At 37.7% G+C, this 20,939-nt stretch overlaps 1 protein-coding gene across 2 annotated transcripts in view; it reads left to right on the top strand.

The window, feature by feature from the left end:
- dapk1 (death-associated protein kinase 1) overlaps positions 1–20,939 on the top strand; it is a 94,737-nt gene that overhangs the window by 61,674 nt on the left and 12,124 nt on the right. For both annotated transcript variants that reach the window (XM_041787041.1, XM_041787040.1), the window contains exons 12-19: positions 3,468–3,587; positions 5,946–6,044; positions 7,855–7,953; positions 10,357–10,455; positions 10,552–10,749; positions 12,411–12,608; positions 16,213–16,311; positions 20,519–20,596. In XM_041787041.1, coding sequence (XP_041642975.1) covers positions 3,468–3,587; positions 5,946–6,044; positions 7,855–7,953; positions 10,357–10,455; positions 10,552–10,749; positions 12,411–12,608; positions 16,213–16,311; positions 20,519–20,596 — 990 coding nt within the window. The remainder of the gene's footprint in view (positions 1–3,467; positions 3,588–5,945; positions 6,045–7,854; positions 7,954–10,356; positions 10,456–10,551; positions 10,750–12,410; positions 12,609–16,212; positions 16,312–20,518; positions 20,597–20,939) is intronic.

Genomic DNA, 20,939 nt, shown 5'->3' with positions numbered 1-20,939 from the left:
GTTAAAGCTTTCTAAAAGGTCATTGTCTTTATTGTCTGAGCAGCTCCAGGGTTAAGTGCATTACTTTAAGACGCGACTCAGAGGTCAGCTAAGTAGTTGTTTGTGTTCTGTGTTGGAGGGTCTGTATTAGGGTGGGGGTTAGTCTGCGGAAAGCTGTCAGAGTTGAGAAAGTTTTAGTAAAAGCCCAAGCTTGTGATTATTTTGATTTATTACAATCATTATTTACAATGCATTTAAAAGGATCGGGCTCACTTGATACCACAGGTAACATCCACCACTGTTTCTTTTCCGGAGAGCCTTGATTCTCTGCGATATAAAAAGAGTCATCTGTATTATTCAATCGTATTAAAGTTTTATGTCAGTTTAATGCCCCTGAGTGTGGCAAAGCTCATAGCAATCACAATGAAGAAGAAGCTAATCAGGGGTCTAAATAGGGAATTTGTATTTGCAAAACAAGGTAGGCCATTTTGTGGAAATTGATGGTTGCTTAATCTTGTAAAATGTGTTAATGACTTTATTGTTTTTAAAGCACAGTTTGTGTACTTAGCTTACCTTAATACACTAATGCAATTGGATTTTCCTTGCAAAATGCACATAATGTTGTGACTAACAATTCTTTTTTTTTTTTTTTTTTTTTTTTTTTAAACATAGTGTTGTTGAATTACCTTGAATACAGAAGCCTAATTAAAACTGTTCTTGATTTATTGTCCTGGTGTATACTGAGTTGAAGCCCATAAGACCTTGAAGTTCTATTATTTTTATTGCTGGACCAAATGTTTGCATTTTAAGGGGGGGACCATTAATATTTGGTCTTTGTGCTTCATGCATGAATCTGCTGTCAAACTCACATACAAGCCTGTTTTGTCATTAAAAGTTAGTGTGCTCTTCAAGCAAAAACATTTGGAAATGAGATAAATTTGGACAGAAATGTATGAATGTGGGCTCAAATTGCACCACCAAACAACCAAATACCTTTATTAGTTAACTTAGGTGTTTTGCATAGAAGTTAAAGATATCTTTGGCTGAGGTTGTTCAGTGGTAGAGTGAGTCATCTCTTTAGAAAGTTGGTGTTTTTATTCCAACCTCCTGCTGTGTTCATGTTGAAATGTCTTTGGCAAGACACTGAAGCTAAAGTTGCTCCTGAAGACACTGCTATCGTTCTGTGTATCTTAAGGAATTCTGATGTATGATTTTATAGGTTGAAAGACAATAAAAGCAATAGAAATAAAATATCTAAAAATAACGAAAAGCTTTGAGGCACATTGCCTTTATTTTTACAGAATGGTCATACAAACCTTAAACGGGTTAGTGCTTCAATGTTGATATGACCTGCTGTGAAAAGACATTTTAGTTAATTTAAAGTAGGAATGCGCCATGTTATCAGTTCAGTATTAGCCAATGACAGCTTAAACAGTTAAATGAGGTACGGCTATTAAATAATGAGACTGCGCTTATGAGGATAAAACCACGTGGTTCAGTCACACAGAGTGTTAAAGGCTGGGTATTTACACACAACTACTGTAAGTTTCAATAAGTGATGTCTTTAGACGTTGTCTCTGCTAGCTACTGATTGAAGTGCACGTGTTTTTACTAAGGTGGCAGAAAATGATAAGCTCAAAAGTTAAGCAATGCATTAACTTGAAATTTTTGGTGAAATTGAACAAAACAGCAGCCAGATCTTTGGTACATTAACTGAGGTGTATGTGGAACTCTGCATGTCACATGTATGCTCAGTATAAGAATGATAGCAGAATGGTCTCCTTTGAAAGAGACAGTTCAGCAAATTCTGCTTGAAAATTTGAACATGAAAAAGGTGTGTGCCAATGTTGTCCCAACACTTCTGACTCCTGATCAAAGGAAAAATGCAAGAAATTGTGTGGAAACATTTTGGAAAAAATGGAATGAAACCCACATTTTTTAGAAGGAGTGATTACATTTGATGAAACTTGGATCTTCCAATATGATCCTGAGACAAAACAGCAGTCAGTGCAATGGAAAACACCATCCCCACCATGATGAAAAAAGCATGTCCAAATTCAAGGCCATGTTGATTGTTTTTATTGACATTAATGGCATTATTACCACAAATGTCAATGGTAAATTAACACCAATACAAATACTAGGAAAACTGAGAGGACAAAGTCTGAAGAAAGAGATCACAGTTGTAGAAAAATGGTTTCATTCTTCATCAAGACAATGTGCCATCTCATACTGTGCTCTAAGTAAAGCAGTTACTGGCCCAAAAACAAATCACAGTGCTTGATCACCCTCCCCATTCACCTGATCTAGCACCATGTGAAGACCAGATCTGTGCTCAAAGGAACACACTTTGTCAGAAGTTAAGAAAAGAATGGTAGAGGTTCTGAGACAACTGTCCGAAGACTGCGCTGCTTTGAACATTGGTTAAAACCAAATGCAGCTGTGTGTTGATGCAGTTGGGGAGGAGATTGAAGGAGATCTAGCAGACTTTTAATAGATCTACTATAATTAATTTTCATCTGCAGGTAAATTTGAGTGGTGTCTGCAGAAAAATGGTATGAAATGCCATGTTTTGTAAAACTCAACTCAAGAAGGAGGAGATAAAGAGAGAAATAATGGGATCAAGAATAAAACCTTGGTGAACTCAACAGGGTATGAGGGCAAATTACATTGATTCATTTGTCTTAACACCTCATCTTTATTCTTCTTCCATAGCCCCTTAGGGTCTGTAAAGAGGACTATATATGTAACATAAGATGTCCAATTAGAAGGATCAACTGTCATTATAGTTTGTAGATGTTTTCATCTTTTGTTGGAGCAGTTCATTAGTGTGCCCCCACCAGCAGGCAGTCACTAGAGCCCTACGTCTGCAGAGAAAATAGAAAATAAGGAGTAGGATAAGGAATACCATACATAGGTAAAACCTCTCCATCCTGTGTCATGAATAACAATTTCTAGAGGGCTAAATTCCCTTGACGATTGTGTTGACATAAATCCCCAGCAGGCGATAAGCTGCTTGTTCATATGTGTGTTGTGTTTGCAGCTTTCAGAGGTGCTTTAGTCATGGCTCCCCCAGCAGGGAGGTTATATTGAGGAATGTAGCTGCAGTGTAACGCTTGGCAGAACAAACGCCACATCAGCCTCCCCCTCTCTCTGTCGCTCCCCTCACCTCCCTGCCTTCTTCCTCCTCCTCCTCCTCCTCCTTGTCTCTTTGTGCAGCCAAGCATCAGAGCTGATTTCTGAGCTTGTGTGGCTGACTCCGAATGAAGGTCATTAGGTCACATGTCACAGCCAGGGAGAAAAGAATCTGAACCTGAACTTGGTTGAAGAAAAGTCTGTTTGTTTCTGTGTGTGTTCATGCATGAGGAAAAAGATGAAAGAAAGACTTAGAAGAGGCATGTGATTGAAAGAATTCACAGATTAATGTTCACAGAATTAGATCATGTTATGAACAGTACAGCAGTTAACTGTCTTTCCCACCCATACAGGATGAGGAGGACTCCTTCGTGATGAAGGCCATCATCCACGCCATAAACGACGACAACGTGCCCGGCCTGCAACATCTGCTTGGTTCCTTGAACAGCTATGACGTTAACCAGCCCAACAAGGTGACTAAACACAACACGTGTACAGGAATAGTTTTAGCATTAAATGCCTAAAGGCGAAGAGAGGCACAAACACAGAGCTGCTGGAAAACTGTGACTAATCTCTACTTCACCAATTTATTCTGTTCATGTCACACAAACATGCTGAGCTGTTTGCCCAGCAGTCTTATCAGTGCTTGAAGGGAAATAGAAGATGTTCATTTATATGCAGGTGTTGACATGTGATTGCATTTTAAGGTCACAGAGTAAATAACTTCCTTTGGTCCAAAGTACATAAATAACTAAAAATAAAGAAAGGAACAAATAGTTTAACTGATATTCTAACCAACAAGTTCTCTCAAAACAAATAGTGTATGGTATGGAACAAATAACAGCCAATATAGAAAATGTTATCTGTCTTTATGAACTTGATGTTACCGAGTAGATAAAATGTCTCATGGTAAAAAAGAAAAACAGTTTATTTGATTAAATCTATGAAAATAAACTGAGAAAATTTTAGATCACATCCAGTTTTAAGGTTCTGATCAAGGCTAACATTTTACTTAAAACACAATCTTTTCTGAGTCTTGTTCAGATGAAGTATTTAAAACTTTTCTCCTCCATGAGCTCAGTTAGGTGAAGAAAAAGTTGGAGGCTATGAGAATTTTTATGCTAAAACCTTGTATCTTCAAATCTCCACATTTGAGTGATTTTTTTTTAAAAAGCTGTATTTTTCAATTAATTCACCGCTGAATGGTGATAGTCAGCATCTTTTTGGCACTTTTTATCGCTGTATTATTGGTTAAAAACCCCTGACAGATATTAATGGTGACCAATAGCTCTGATTTCTGAAAGGAAATTAAAATGATGAAAAAGTTTCCCTTATTTTGCGCAGTAAAAGGAACAAGTAAATTATTATATATTTTTTAATTGTTCTACATTTGTGCTTTGTTTTAACTTATGGCCCAACCATTGTTTTTCCCAGAGCTGTAATGCTCTTTGCCAGCTCAGACTGAGCATAATTAATCTGAGGTTTCCATCAGATTTTCTGGTCCAAAATAATGCCAAGAACCTTGATATCATACACTCTTTCAACATGTATATTGTCAATTCATATCTGTACTTGTACATCTGTGTTTTGGTTTCCAAACAGCATCAATTTAGTTTTTCTCAAATATGATGATAATGTGTGTATGTTAAATCACTGTTAAAGTTTAGACATTCCTGTAGTGACCTTCAAGAGCTGCTGGATATTTTCCTTTAACAAAGAATATACGTGTCATCTGCAGAAAAAAAATGTGTAAACCATACAAATATCATTACTTTACAAAATTAACAACTTTGGACTAAAGGCACATCCCTGTGGAACCCCAACATAATGTAATAAAGTACAATATTAAAAAAACAACAACAAAATAACCAGCTACAAATGCACGTTCGATACAAGTATTTATTGAAATAAAGCACATCAAAGACTGTAATGGATCTGTTATCATCACTCTTCTCATTGGTTTCATTGAAAAAAGATGCTGTGTATGAATAGTTAATCATGTGTGATGGGATGTGTTGGGATACGCAGAGTCCCTCTCTACTTTCAAGAGAAAGCTAAAGACCGAGCTCTTTAGAGAACACTCCTGTTGTACCCAGTGGTAGAATGAGTCTCCCAACTATAGTTGGCTTGCTCTGTCCTGCTCTACTTCTGGGGGGTTTTATGCCCAGCTCTTTATGAGTGACTCAGCAATTGGTGCTTTGGTCAGTAGTGAAGACAGTTTGATTGATGGTGATGATGAGAGATCTCACATTGATTATTGGTCGTTTCATTGTTGATGTTTATTCAAAAACAGAAAAAAAACCTTGTATACATGATGTGCTTTGCCTTTAACACTGCATGGCAGCACCTGCGTCCAATTAGACTTGAGGCACTTTGTGGCACTTACTGATTTTGTTTCTTGTCTAGATCTTTGCTTGTGTTGTTCTTGCTCTCGAATGCATCCCTTTGGGTAAAAGCATCGCTTGGATAAAAGCATCTGCTAAATGACATTGTAACATTGTATTTGATGTCGGAGCTTCTGAAATGTTAATAAAGCTGAAAGCAACAAGAAGTAGGTCTTTATGAGGAAGCTCAGGAAGTGGTGCAAAAAAGTTCACAATATACATTCCTTCAATTCCTCTCCCTTCTCTCCTTTTACTGAGTCTGTAATCAAACACTGTTCAGAAACTATAGCAAGGCCCACAAGTGTGCAATGTCTGTGGGGGAGGGTCAGCCTACTTGTCATAGGATTTATGTCTGTTTATGTGGTCTGTGACTGAAGCTGACAGCAGCAGCTTTGGCACACATTGAAGACAAATGATATTTAAAATTACAATCTGTGTTTATTTCAGCATGGAACCCCTCCCCTCCTGATCGCAGCTGGCTGTGGCAACATTCAGATCATTGAGGTGCTGATGAGGAAAGGTGCAGAGATCCAGGCCCATGACAAGGTATGGATTTATCAGTGTGGTGCAACTAGTGTTGTTCTGATAGGCAGCTGTGAACTTTTACAGACATGCAGTTAAGGCGTCAGAGCTGCAGTAATGAGGGCAGAAGAATGCAACACACTGGACTGTGACAGAGGCTGTCTGTACAGTAACAAAATGCAGTCATACACAAATTATTGCACTATCACTGTAGATCATTACATACTGAATGTTGCAGTGATGTGTTTATAAACTTTCTGAAAAAGACTTTGACATTCATATACTACATAATTTAAATATCCTCACACATAGGCAGGTAGAAGAGTAATTAAAGTAGAAACCATAAAAATGTGTTTTTGGCAAACTATAACTGAAAAGCTGACTATAAAAATGATGGTGACTTGCTCTGTATTACTTTCACTGTTTTGTTTTTTTACTCAAAAATAGAAACTCCCTGCTGCCGCAACATCATTCAATCTATGCACAGAGTATCTGTAGGGTCTTAAATTTAGCAAAGGCTTTTAAAAAGTATTAAAAAGTTTCTAATGCAAGAATATAAGGGTTTAACAGCAGTTCAAAACTTGTAAATAGGTACTTCTAGACTGGGGTATGAATACTTTAAGGCATCATTAGTTGGAAATCAGACCTTTCATTTCCTGCACTTTATGGTAACAAACCAATGCCTTTTCTCATACTCTAGTCTCAGAGTGCCCAAACAGTTTAATTTGTATACAATAGGAAATACTACTGACATTTTCTTTTCGTTGTGTTGTCACATTTTTATTTTACAATCAGCACAAAACACGTATGTAACTGTGTAGTAATTGTTAGAAATTGATGATGCAATAGGGTATAAAATGTATGTAGAGGGTTTGATAAAGGTATTAAAAAAGTGTTACATTTAAAATAAGATTTTCTTATAAACCCTGAAGCAGCTTTTTAGATTTGATTATTTGCCATAATGTCATAATAATTTAAGGTAGATTTACGATGAGCTACCTTAGTGTGAAACAATGATATTTGGTCATGCAGAAAACCCAATTTTGTATGTTATTGACCTCCAAGAACAATCCCAATATACATGAGTTTTCATTGGAAAAGTGGTCTGAGGGTTTATTTCTTTTAAAGAAAATTAGATCAAAAGTGGGGATGGTTTGACTACTAGTAAATGGCACTGTGATTATCGATGCAGTCACTGGACTGAAAGCCATTGCCTAAATTTAGGATTCAAGATGATATTTAATTATTTTTTGTGATTTGAGATGACTTATTAAAATCGTTTTGTTATAATTGGATAGATGTTGTGTATGTGTGTAATGGGTAATAGGCTTCATATGAGTTTTGAGAGGGGATGTGCAAATTTAGTCTTAGATGCCAGTACTTTATCTATGTTTTGGTTCTAAAGAAGTACTATTTCAGGATTTGATAGTCTTCTACGGTAATCCCCAGACTTCACCGTATTGTCTTGTGTATGTTTTTTGCCAAATCGCAGACCTGAATCTCATACTAAAAGACTAGAACAATCTACTGAATTGGTCTTACAACTTTGTTTTTCCATGCCAAAACGCCTTCCTCACTAAAGATAAAGCAGGGTTGGTTTCAGGCTGTTAACAATAGCCGCTGATGAACAACAACTTGGCTAAAATAGCTCTTATATGCTAGGTATAAGGTAGGTTGGTACAAATCCTCAAATATTTTCAGGTTCTTTTTCAGAAATATGTTGTGCTGTAGGATCCATTTATATCATCTTCCCAACATACACTCTCTGAGTGAGCTTGATTTTTATAGTAAAGGTCAAAGATGAATACTGATATTTCTTTTCCTGGATCTTCAGAGTGGAGCCAACGCTATCTACTACGCAGCGAGACACGGCCATGTCGAGACCCTGAAATTCCTCCATGAAAAGAAGTGCCCTCTGGATGTCCAAGATAAGGTGAATCAAGAGTCTTTTCTCTTCCTCCCTCTATACGTCCCACACAAACTCACATGTCAGAGACGCACACATTTACTACAACTCACCACTCTCAGCAATTACTTACGCACTCCTACCCATCAAACCACCAGAGGAGCTTCTCTTTGATTCTACAAAATACCCAGACACACACGTTCAACAACCACCGCAGCACACACCTGTGGAGAAATCAGTTACTCTGGAATCTTATCAGCTTATTTGCTGTTGCTATAGAAACAGGACTTGCAGAGAATGATGGGCTGTGTGTTTTGTGTGTGTTTGCTTTTTGATGTAGGTGCATCCTTCCTCATAGAAACAACCAAAGCTTGGGGAGATGAAATCCCCACAGCATTTTCTAATCTCTTCCATCATTTTTACCCTTGGCTGGTGTCCACTTCTGTCTGCAAACACTCATACAGGAGAGCAGAGTCCTTCTATTCCAGACCAAAGCTAATCTGTACTCCTGACACTTTCCTGATTATTGTCATGTTCATGTCCAAGGGTCATTAAAGTTTCATCTCTTTTTATTACTCTACATCCCAGAGATGTCCAGCTGAGGAGTCTGTGTCAACTTTTAGAGCTTTTAACGTCTTTTTAACAAGATAAATCTTTTCTTGTCTCTGTGTTTCTATGTAATTTCTCTAATTAAACTGGGCTGTTAAGCTTTCTCTCCATCATCAAACCATTAGACGCTATTTTAAGCAGATCACTTTCCCATCCACAAGTGGACTCAGCGTCTTGGGTGCCATTTCACATAAGCAGCTTCTTCTTTAATGAGCTTCTGCTCTGACTGGCAGCCATAAAGTTAAAGCTGATGAATCAATTTCTAATGAGTCTGAAGTCTGCACATACAGGGCAGTAAAAACTGAATGCTTTTATTTAAATGGAAGTTTCTGACTCAGCGGAAAAGGTATGAGTAACAGGAAAAGGCATGCCAATGCCTCAGTGAAGATGTTACAGCTTTTAAATATTTCCTCTAAGAGGTGAATCATTGTAAAAATTCAAGATATTTGATTCATCAATTGAGCAATACCATTATTAATATGAATATGCTGACAGTTTGTAAATGATCCTGACAATTATATTAACCTATCAACCCTTGGAACCCCAAGACATTTTTTTCTTTTTTTGGTCTGCCTTTATTTTTTAATGCAGAAATGCCTGAAGAATCTCAACCCTTTTAAGCACAATCAAGTAATAGACATCAATTTTTCAGAACAACCTGGACTATCAAAATATGTGTGCTACAAGGATGTCAGATGAGTGGATCAATGGTTATATTATCAGAAAGAACAAGTGAAAGAGCAAAACGGAAATTGAATTGCGTAGAACTTTACACAAATCACAACCAGATTAACAAAGGACAAGCCCTTTCAAATCTGCATTTAATTCATTTAATTCCTATAGGCCTTGTGTATAAGGAGAAAAAAAATAACAACTTGCTTACATACATGCAACAAAAAATATCCCTATCATCTATCTCCATAAAAATAATTCACATTTTGCCCACGTGTGGCATTCCAGTAATCTGACACGCCAGATGGATTTGTTTCACACATCCATCTGGAAAACCTTCAACAACAACGAGCACTACTAAGCATTTGGGAAAGGGCAGTGGATTTGAAAAAAAACTCAGAGTATGATTGGATGAACGTTCTGTCTGTCATATCTTTACGGGCAAATCAGAGCAACAAAACATGTGACATAGCTGCGACTGAGGTGTGTGTGTACGCAGCTACCGAGAAATAACGCGAATCATGGCGACTGTAGACATGTCAGTACATGACTTTTGTCATTTTGGAAAAGAAAAAAACTCACTGTTGTTCTTTGTTCTTCTTTTAACAAAGAAATGTAGTCAAGTTCTGATAAAACTGGCACTTAAGCAGCATCAGTGCTTAGGTCTTCCGCCATAATTGCACCAGCCTCTTGTTGCTGCTTGCTTACGTCACGACACCGCCGTGCCTGAAAGAACTGCCCCTTGGCGCTGATTGGTCCTGTCACTTTCTAACTGGGCCCAGACAGTTCAGATGGGACCTTTGCAAGATGAATTCGCCAGTGAGAAACAAGAAAACTGGCGAATCCATCTGCTTTGCAAGGTTAGCATTCCAGTGTGTAAAATGTAAAAAAGAGGCCAAGAGTATGAGAGGAATTTAGTTACAAAGAGTGAGAAAAGAAGTTGTCAGGATAAGTTTTATAATCCAGCATGCAAAATAAATACTGTGGACCAACCAGACACCTAAACTGCTATTCCTAAATAGTCACCAATTCATTTTTGCTTTTGGATTACCACCTTAATTTCAGGTTTAAAAAAGGGCTTTTTCTCTTAAAATCAAACATTTGATGATATGATTGTATTAATGTTTATTTTCTTGTTGTCTCCTACAGTCTGGGGAAACAGCTCTTCATGTGGCAGCTCGCTACGGTAATGTGGATGTAGTGAGCTACCTGTGCAGTATCCAGGCCAACCCAGACTTGTCTGACAGAGTAAGCACATAAATATACCCACATGCATCAGCAAGACCCTTTGGTTTTTAGGTGAACCTGCCTTTAACCTTTTCCTTCTACACTTTTTCTCTCCAGGAGCAGGAGACCCCACTCCACTGCGCTGCATGGCATGGATACTCTGCAGTGGCCCGAGCACTGTGCCAGGTGGGCTGCAACGTGAACGCAAAGAACCGCGAGGGGGAGAGTCCACTGTTGACAGCATCTGCTCGAGGCTTTGTGGACATTGTGGAGTGTCTGGTGGAACACAAGTCTGATCTAGAGACAACTGACAAGGTATATAGATTCATGTGGCATAATGTACTGTGGATGGATGGATGTCTATTATTTTCAGAGCAGACTAACTTGAATCAGCCCTTAATATCAGGTAAGGTAGTAATTTTTGTATCCTGTGGTTGTAAATTGCCACAAAAAATCTAATCATCTAATCTAATCTGGAGGCAATTCTTTGTCCTCGCCTCTCTCTCCTTTTACCAGTACATAGAAAATAAAATGATAATCAAAGATGTCAGTTTAATAATTTCAACAAGCAAATCACTTACAATGGCTTTAAAAAAGTATTCACCCCCTTGGATGTTTTACTCTTGTATTGTTTTTAATGGTCAATAAAGTTTGGCTTTTTTGACAAAACAAAAAGCTTACAAAAAACATTCTTAATGTTAAAGTAAAAACAAATGTCTACAAAGTAATGTCAATTGAATAAAAATGTGTAAGTTAATTTGAGTGATTAGAAAATATTCTCCCCCTTTAAAGTGACTGACCTAGTTCAACAGATGTGCAACCAATTGGTGCTAGTAGTCTGACAATTGGTGAAATGGAGATCTCCTGAGTGCAGTGAATGTGTCTCAAGTAATTGTAATATAAAGACACCTGTGTCTGGGAGGTCCAGTCATTGGTTAGTCAGTATTCCTGGCTACCATTACACTATGAGGACAAAAGAACACTAAGCAATTCAGAGAAAAGGTTATTGAAAAGTATACACCAGGAGATGGATACAAAAATTTTCCAAGGGACTGGACATCTCCTAGAGTTCAGTTAAATCCATCATCGGGAAATGGAAGGAATATGCCACATGTGTAAATCTGCCTAGATCAGGCTGTCCTCAAACTGAGTGAGCATGCAAGAAGGAGACTAGTGAAAGAGGCCACCAAGACACCTATGACTACTCTGAAGGAGTTACAAGCTTCAGCAGCTGAGATGAGTGAGACTCTTTATACAATTGCTGTTGCCTTGGTTCTTCACCAGACAAAACTTTATGGGAGTCAAAGATAAAGCCACTGTTGAAGAAAACTCATATTAAATCTTGACAAGAGTTCACCAAAGGCAGGTGGGAGACTCCATGGTTTAGTGGAAGAAAGTTCTTTGGTTTGATAAGACCAAAATGGGGCTTTTTGGCTATCAGACAGGACACCAAGCACTGCACATCACCATAAACACACCATCCACACTGTGAAGCATAGTGGTGGCAGCATCATTCCCAGCAGCCAGCCCTGGAAGGCCTGTGTAGGTAGAGGGTAAAATGAATGCAGCAAAGTAAAGGAAAATCTTGGAGGACAATCTTTTTCAGTCTGGGAGGGAACTAGATTTTGGGAGAAGATTTATTTTCCAGTTAGACAATGACCTGAAGCATACAGTGAAAGCTACGCAGAAATGGGCTGTTTATGCCTGATGAAAGATATTTGTGTTTAATTCAAATTCACTAAGGAGCTCAAACTTCAATTTATCTCTTTTCCTTATACTTTGATCATTTGTAACTTCTGAAATTTGCCCACAGGATCAGTAAAAGTATTTATGGATTATGATTATGATATTTTCCCTGCTTACTCTGTTGTTCTGATACAAACACACAGGGGAACATTTGTGAATCACTCACATAGAATCAGAAGGCACACTGTTTACATTGTGTTTATTTTACATTGTATTTTGTGTGTCTACAGGACGGCCACACAGCCCTCCACCTGGCTGTACGGAGGTGTCAGGTTGAAGTTGTCCGCTGCCTCCTCAGACACCACTGCCACCTGGATCAGCAGGATCGCCATGGCAACACACCGCTGCACATCGCCTGCAAGGACGGAAACCTGCCCATCGTCACAGCAGTCTGCAGTGCTAAAGCCAGCCTTGATCTTCCTAATAAGGTGAGGATGCCCCTATGCCTCCTGACACTGTTCTCGTGGTCTAAGAGAAATATGGCTCCAGATTTATAATTTCCTGCTCATTCATCTGCATTAGTTACAGAGATGGTTCACCAAATAAGAAAATCCCCAGCAAAAATCTAGCAAAGGTTTTAGGTATGACCCATTTCTGAATAAGATATCTTAAATCTTGAACAAAGAAATGATTCAAACTTTGAACATCCCACTGTCCTTAAAGATGAGCACAGAAAGGTAATCACAAACCCTTATTAAGGAGGTTTCTCCAGTTCATCCTTTGGGTAACTTAATCGTCTCCAGATTTAATGTAGTTTGCTTTTTCTTTATAAGGTAAATTAATTGTTCCTTTATAACTAACAAATACAGTATTTTGCTAAAGCTCATCCACAACTAAAAACAAAAGTGAATTTCATTTGATGTTATACTGTCTGTACATGTCTCAATTCTGTCAAAATACAAGTTTATGTTTACTTGCATTGACTGAATTTATTTTTTAATAACTGCCATGATACATACAGCATAACATGTAACCTTGAATTGAAAAGGGGTTTTTTTGTACTCTGAGAATGCGAACATAGCATTTGTTTTCAGTGCCACAAACACTAACAACATTGAATGATACAATTTGACAGAGTGATGAGTCATGATTTTACAATACTGCATTTTCAAAAAAAAAAGAAAGAAAGAAAAATACAACCAAAAATATGCTGATTTACATGTTTTGAGCTTTGCCCCTTCATCCAATGATAGTAACATGTTTACCATCTGGACACAAAAAGTGTCCCAATTTGTTTTCAATTTATTAGAAACATTTGTTGTTCTCTGAGTTTGAACCATCACTGTTGCTCCTGAGTCTGAATGGCATCATCTCCCTGCAACCAGCTTCCTAAATCTAGTTAATATTTCAGCAAAAGTAGTGAAAGACTAATTATGTTTTAGAAAAATGTTTAACAGTGAAACCTAATTGCAGTGCTCGCACATCCATGGTCTCTTGACCTTGTAGTGCAGCAGTGCCATCCAAGCTAGAGTAGGACTAATCACAGGCCAAACAGAGGGATGAATAAACATAGAAAGCAAACATATTATAGGGATTAAAGGGATTTCAGTGAGTGTAAATACATGCTTTCTGAGGATTTTTGCTGTGTGATCCAATCTAATCTCAACAGGGCTCATACTATAAATCTGCCCTTCCCTGTAATGCTTGCAAAAATATCTACTGTAGGTCTACCTATTAAAGATCCATCCAGTGAAAATAAACTGCATTCATGTGCTCATTTGGTGCTTTCTAATGCTACAAGACCTATCAGCTTTGAAAGACAATAACAGTCAGATGTTTGCACTTTGGAAGTAAAAATGGCATTAAGAAACAGGTAAGACAGAATATCCTACTTCATATGCCTAAAATTATTGTTTTCCCATTCCCTTTTATTTGTTCGATGATGGTGATAAGGATCAAGTCCAAGGTCTTTTTTGAAAACTACAGTTTCTCATAAACATATAGTTTATACATTTCCTTATATGTTTCAGTTCTTTTAGTAACTGCTCTTTTGTTTGGCTGTTCAAGTACATGGGCTTTTGCTACTTTGCTACAGCTCAAAGTATTCAGGATGTTTTTGGCACCAGTGGTGAGTTTGAAAAGGCTTTACAGTAGGAGAGTAAGAAAAGGTGGTCATAGGGGGCTATCTCAATCAGAACTAGTGTTTTTTAACAAAGGGAAACTTGAGGAATCTAGGCTGTTGTAGGCAATTGTTTTGTTTTTTTTGTTTGTTTTTTACATACACGGTTATGCTAACTTGTCTCAAGCTACATGTTTGGTGGTAAAGTTGGAATTTGATTCAGAAATGGGGACTGTATGAATGTGTGTGGGAGGCAGAGGTGTAGATTTACATATGAACATTTCAAGGCATTAAGACTATTGACTATAAAACATGGACGCAGTCTTCTTTACATCACCCAGTGGTTACTGATGGGTAATTTTGAAGCCCAAAGACTGCTTTATTTAAAATGCTGCCTCTACTTGCTGTAAACTAGTATCAGGCAAGGGGGTGGGGGGACGTATGCCTCCTGGCAAACAGCCACAACTTGCAGGCATATCAGTCATGCCCCTAAGTGTGCACAACTCTTTCATGAAATCATAACAGATGAGTCATAAAACATCAGTTTTCAGTGGTTAATCAATGCCAGGAGGGTAGCCTTAACATCATTGTTAAAAATGATTTCTTATTTGGATGAATAATCCATTCAAAATGATCTCTCAAATGCCTAGCAGATATTCCTCTGAATATACCATCTTGCTCTTCCTCTGCCAGGCACGACTTCCCACATAGTCCTCCCTTTGGTGATTTCTATATTGATGCCATCCATTTTAATGAATTCCTCGATGGGATGCAGCTTGTTTCCCCTCTCAGCCCCCAGCCGCCACACATACAGAAACATGTTTTTGTTGCCGAGAGTCGTTCAGGGGAAATGATGTGCATCAGGAACAGCCAGCACAGCCTGTGATGTTGTGATTTATTCATTGTGTTCTGTTTGTGTGTGTGTTTTTAAAGCCAGATCTATAGCAGCATATCACAGATTGCTGAGTCTGGTCAGGGTTTGTCTTCTATGTCAGCTGTAGACACTGGGGAGAAAAATAAGAAGCATACAATTGGAAATGTCCCCCGTTCTGTTTACAGCAGAACAGGAAAAAATGGATGATTGCTTCCTTGTTTTTTCAAGTTGTGACAAACAGGAATCGATTGAAATGCTGCTTTCATGCTTCCTTTTTTCCCCTTGGTTGTTGTTTTTTTCTGGAGTTTCTTTCTTATCCTTTGGCAGAGAAAAGACTTCTGGCTGATTATATATTTATCATTTATTATATATTTTAAAGGTTTGTGTATGCATTATCTTATTTTTTCCAGCATTATTCAGAAATCTGTTGTGTATTTTGAGGTGACTGTCTAGTTGTATGGTCCCCTTTCTTTGGTGGAAACACAAATAATTCATTGGGAAGTGAGAAAGGAAATCAGAAAAAACTCTTGTGGATTTACTGGTGTTTTTAGTTCAATTTGTGTTTTCAAGCATGTTTTATCCTCATGTTTCATCCATTGTCACACCTTTGGGTAATATTTTCTTGTTCACTGTTTTTTGCTCCCAATTGTCCCTAATAAGCCACACTTATGAGAGCCTTGATAGTACATCCTTATTAACAAATAAATGATGTAATTAAATCTTCTCACACGTTTATTCTGATTATTACTTTCATTTATACAGAATTGTGTGAGACCACATTCAGGCTCAGAGATTAGCACAATGTTCTTTCTTCCTTGTTTTTATGGACAAGCTCTTGAGGATCCTTTGCATAGATGATTGCAGATAACAGACTTTAAAAGATTGATATGCAGTATGACCCTTGAAGCCATGGTACATCTTATGTCTACACATTAACTCAATTTAAAACACTTTTTTTGTCCCCAGGAGTCTGATTTATCTAGCTCTTTGTGTTGGGCCACACAATATGAAACCATCATAAATATTTAGCAAAGTAAAACATGTTTTTTGGGTTACCTTTGGGTTCACTCCTCTTTTGTATTTTTCTCTCTCCATCCAGTATGGCAGAACTCCTCTCCATCTGGCTGCAAACAACGGGAGCCTTGAGGTTGTTCGTCATCTATGCCTGGCAGGAGCAAATATTGATGCTGTCACCAATGTAAGTCACCATGCAGCTCTCTTCTTTTCATGCCTGTCATCATAATAAAGTGACACATGCAGTGCTTAACAAATTTATTAGACCACCCTAACCCTAACCAAAGTAAGGTTTATGCCACAGCTGCCCTAAATTAACAGCATTGGTAATTACCAAATCTTTTTTTATCTTTCTGCAATGGTTAATACACCAATATGTAGAAGCTATTTAACCCAAATGATATTTTTAATGCTAAAATATAAATTGGCATTGTTATCCATGAATTTTCAAATTTACTGATTTACAAAAAAAACTGCAAAAATAGTAAAACACATAAATATTTCTTGATAAATATGTCAAATTATAGTTATTTGCTTGCATTCCTGACCAGAAAAATGAGTTTTAGTGGTTGAATGTTATGCTTGATGAATTTCTGACTTCTCAGAGAAGCCCAGCGAGCCAACTCAAATTTGGGTGAATTCAGTTTGAAATTCCTCATTCCTGTTCAAAATGGTAAAACGTGGAGAGCTCACTGAAAATGAAAGAGTCTGCATTAAAGCACTTCATGATGCTGGATGGTCTCTGAGACAAATATGACAGGTGGTCTAATAAATTTCTTAAGCACTGTACATGACATGCTATAATGCATTACGACAAGAATTAATCCCAGCTCCACAGGTATTTTTAATAGTAATTTTTATGGCTATTTTGGAAAAATGTATTCTAGACTAATGGGATTTCTACTAATACTGTAGAAGCTGGTTCAAATTTGAACAGTCCTGCTCTCAGAGCCAAAGGCATTGGTATGTAGAGAGTTTTCAGCAGCAGAACAGATGTGTGCTGTGTTTCAGAGGATGAGGCTGTGGTTAAATTAATTGGAGATATAGCTCATGAGGAATACAAACCAGAAAAAATTTCTGTCTTCTTTTTTTCACTTACTTGATGAGTTTTTATTTCCTGCATGAGCTGCAGAGCTGCCCATGTACGCACTCAATCATAGTAGAAAAGCTGATTGCAGCTTTTTAACTCAAACTGGAATTAATCTGCTGAAATTTATTAATAGCACAGCCCTCCTGATACTGAGCTGCACTGCCTTTAATTCTACAATCCTCTGACCTCACCTCTCTGGATTTAAAGCTTAAAAATCTTAATGTTCCCTTCTTTCTTTTGTTGAAATGATTTAACCTCCAGAACCTTAACTTTCCTCTTAAATTTCTTTTTTAATTGGCTTTAAAGTTTTGGGATATTCAAATTGTCCATTGATGGTGACTAAGACTTAAAAAAACATGCAAGCTATCACAGATCCTTATTTGCCAAGGCTATTATTTCAGCCTTCTTTTCTCATATGGTACTAACTTGAACATTGTTTTGACTTGATATGTTAAGGAATTCAGTTTAGTTAATTTTACAAGTTTATATTTTCTTGAGTTAAATGGATAATCACTCACAAATAAATGAAATGGGCTTTTCCTTTTCACAGGTTACATGCTTTATTTTTTTCCTTCACCTCTGGCCCTTATCCTCTTCAGTAGTATTTACTGTGCTAAATGTTTCTTTTCTGCAATGACATCAAATCCATTAGCTTCCCGTCCAAAAAAAAACCCTCATGTGGCTTAGTCACCAAACTTAGGTGTCAAGTATCAATATGGTAATATTCCTAGTTGTCCCTCCGTTATTTCTGCTCACTCCAGAATCTGTCTCCACACTCTTGGTAGTCCCAAAAAAAAGCTTTCCATTTTGCCCCAAACATCTTAAAACTTAGCTAAGCAAGTTACTGTTTGTTGTTTGTTTTCTTGTTACTTGTTTTCTCACCCCGGGCCTCCCCTGAATTCCTTTGGCACCCCCAAAGGGAGGCCTGCCTCATATTTTGAGAACCACTGACTTAAACTAATGGTTCACCTGAAAGCTAATGGACTTCAGTGTAATTCATCACCTGTCTGCAGACTTCTTGGTTCCATCACTCAAAGATGCATCCAGTTTATCAGTCTCAAGTCCTTCCTGTAATACAAAGACCCTCAAAACCAAAGGCAAGGCTGGTGCCACCTCTTAGTAGATTAAAGACCATTTTCCTTTGAATCTGGGGCAATTTCTGTTTTTCAGTCTCTCTTCATTCCAGTATTAGGAGCCATGTGTCTACCATTTGATGTTTTTTTTTATGCATAGCCTCTAGCTGTCCCACACTGAGGTTTCTTTCCTCTCCCTGAATTCTCCAGCTGTTAATATTGTATGGCAGCTGATGTGCAATGCATGTTTAATCTGGAGAGCACATACTGAGATGTATAATTCATTATCTGGTGGCCAGTGGTCAGTGGTTTGTTTGGAGCAGCTATGGGGGGTTACAATAGGCTTAAGACTCTGCTTAAGACACTTACATTTGTTCAACATGCCATTAGATGGTTTTCAATTTCAAGCCACTTGCAACTCTGTGAATTGAAGTTTCATCCTCCCTTATTTTTGCCTTATTTCTTCAGTTTTCTGGTAATCATCTCATGCACAGTTTCAATCAGTTTCCATGAAATCTAGAGCAGAGATACAACACATGATCTAATCTTCTCTTCTCCAATTTGAGGCAACATAAACCCACTGTACATGATCTGTCTGTTACCAGGAACCAGTAGTAACAGTCACAACAGCATGCCATCTGTATGAACAAGACTAATGAATTTACCCACGAGTGAATCCACTAAGTGGTCAAATTTGCTGCACTTCATTTATATTCACATCTCTGACATTTAGCTGAGGAAAACAACATAAAGGTCAGTTTTCTCAGTGCTCGTATCATATCATGTGACCTTATCAGAGAGGCACTCTAGTTAAAGAAATATATTTTAAAACCAAAACGAAAGTAGAAGATTAGAAAATATTCTGTCAAGATAAGGTTTTTAAAAAAAACTCGTAGATTTCTGAAATGAACTGGTCCATAAGAAGACCCGTGTTTAATGTCCGTGGGCATCATGGTGTATAAAGTAGGGAGTGTTTTGTAGGCGTTTCAGGCTGTCAGTGCCTTTTTTTCTTCCTGTGAAGCAGGAGTCAAAGCTGGGTGACAGATGGCTGCCTCAGTGGAAAAGACATCAAATTTGTTGGCTCTGTGGTGTTTCTGTGAGTGTGTTCAGGGGGAAATGGACAGAGAATCAAATGAAGCCAGTTCAAGGACTAAATGGATGAAAAAAATGAAGTGTCGCTTGTATTATAAGTGTGGGGTTGTTTGTCTGCACATATATGATGCCAGTGTGTAGGTATCAGCCAGGAGAGGTGATGGGAGACATCTATACAAAAGGTTGCTTCAGGCATTTTGTGACCCAGGAATGAGCTGTCTAGTTAATGCCTCTGATGATGTCATTTGAGTCAGTGCCTGCTAGGCCTCTGTAGCTGGCCCTTTATTGTTAATGTAGACATCTTAGAAGCTACTCGCATTAAACCCAAATTGCCAGATGAACTTTCAGCAGTTGAGCTGCATTGTGGGTAATCATTTTTGATCAGGAAGGGGAAAGCTTGATTAAAGAAGATAGTGTATGTGGTTGTGTTTAATTAAAATTGACCCTATTTTGCATTTAAACTGTCTATTGTATGTCTATTAGTATTAAAGAAGTGCTGAATCTGTGGAGAACTTTTCAAAATGTCTAGACATCTTGAAGACCTAGTGAGGCATTATAAAAGTTCATGTGGGCGAAGCTTTTTCAGAAACCTTTGCACCAGTCACAAATTGCTGATAGATTATACAGTTATTAAAAGAAGATGATTGTGTGTTCATTTGTGACTTTAAAAAACAAATGCCTAATTTTATCTTGCATGACTTGCAAGACTGTCTAGTTTCACAAAAAGTCTCATTATTACTTTAAATGATAAAATAACAGCAGAAAATATTTCCATGCCAATTTGTTTGACTAAAAAATTATACATACGATAAATCAGCTTCTTCAAGTAGCAGTGTATTTCTACTTGAGTAAACACTCGGGCTTCTGCTGAATATTTTATCACTCTCAGCTGTGTATAGAATGAATAATAGCTGATGGGCAGCAGCAGATTTTTCAGCCCTGCAATAAATATTAGTTCATCTAAAGTGACCAAAAATCATGCCTGTTAGGCCCCCTAAATGAAATGTCAACAAGGATCGATTTAGAAGCACTAAAGCAAATCTCAAAAACAGCCAAAGGAAATGTTAGGGATTATGCAATTTCTTATGCATGTATTCATGACTTTCCTTCCCTCTCTGTCTCTCTTTTTTTCTCAGGATGGGAAGACAGCAGAGGATTTGGCGTACAATGATCAACATGAAGCCATAGTTTCCTTGTTGGGCAAGCTGAAAAAGGTAAAAGCAAGACCACACTCATGAAGGCCTGTCTGTTTACTTGTTTTAGTACATTTAAATTTAAATATACTGTAGAGAATAGAAAGAGATCTCAAGTTTTTATGATGCAGCTTTAACAAATTCTCTTCACACTTCATCTATTTCAGTGCAGAGGTGTAGAGAGAGACATCTCCAGCGTGAAGGTGTTAGATTTTATCATCTCACAATTTTTAGACTGCGGTAACACTTTACTAAACATGTAAAGGTAGAACAAGTTAGAGAAGTACATTGGTGTACTTTGAGAAACATTTAGGATCCTTTATGTAACCAGTTTTTGCCTCATTCCTTCATGAGTTCAACAGAG

The sequence above is a fragment of the Cheilinus undulatus genome, linkage group 5, assembly GCF_018320785.1.
Source record: "Cheilinus undulatus linkage group 5, ASM1832078v1, whole genome shotgun sequence".
NCBI classification, from domain to species: domain Eukaryota; kingdom Metazoa; phylum Chordata; class Actinopteri; order Labriformes; family Labridae; genus Cheilinus; species Cheilinus undulatus.
The sequence above is the reverse complement of the archived record's forward strand: the minus strand, read 5'-3'. Positions and strand labels throughout refer to the sequence as shown.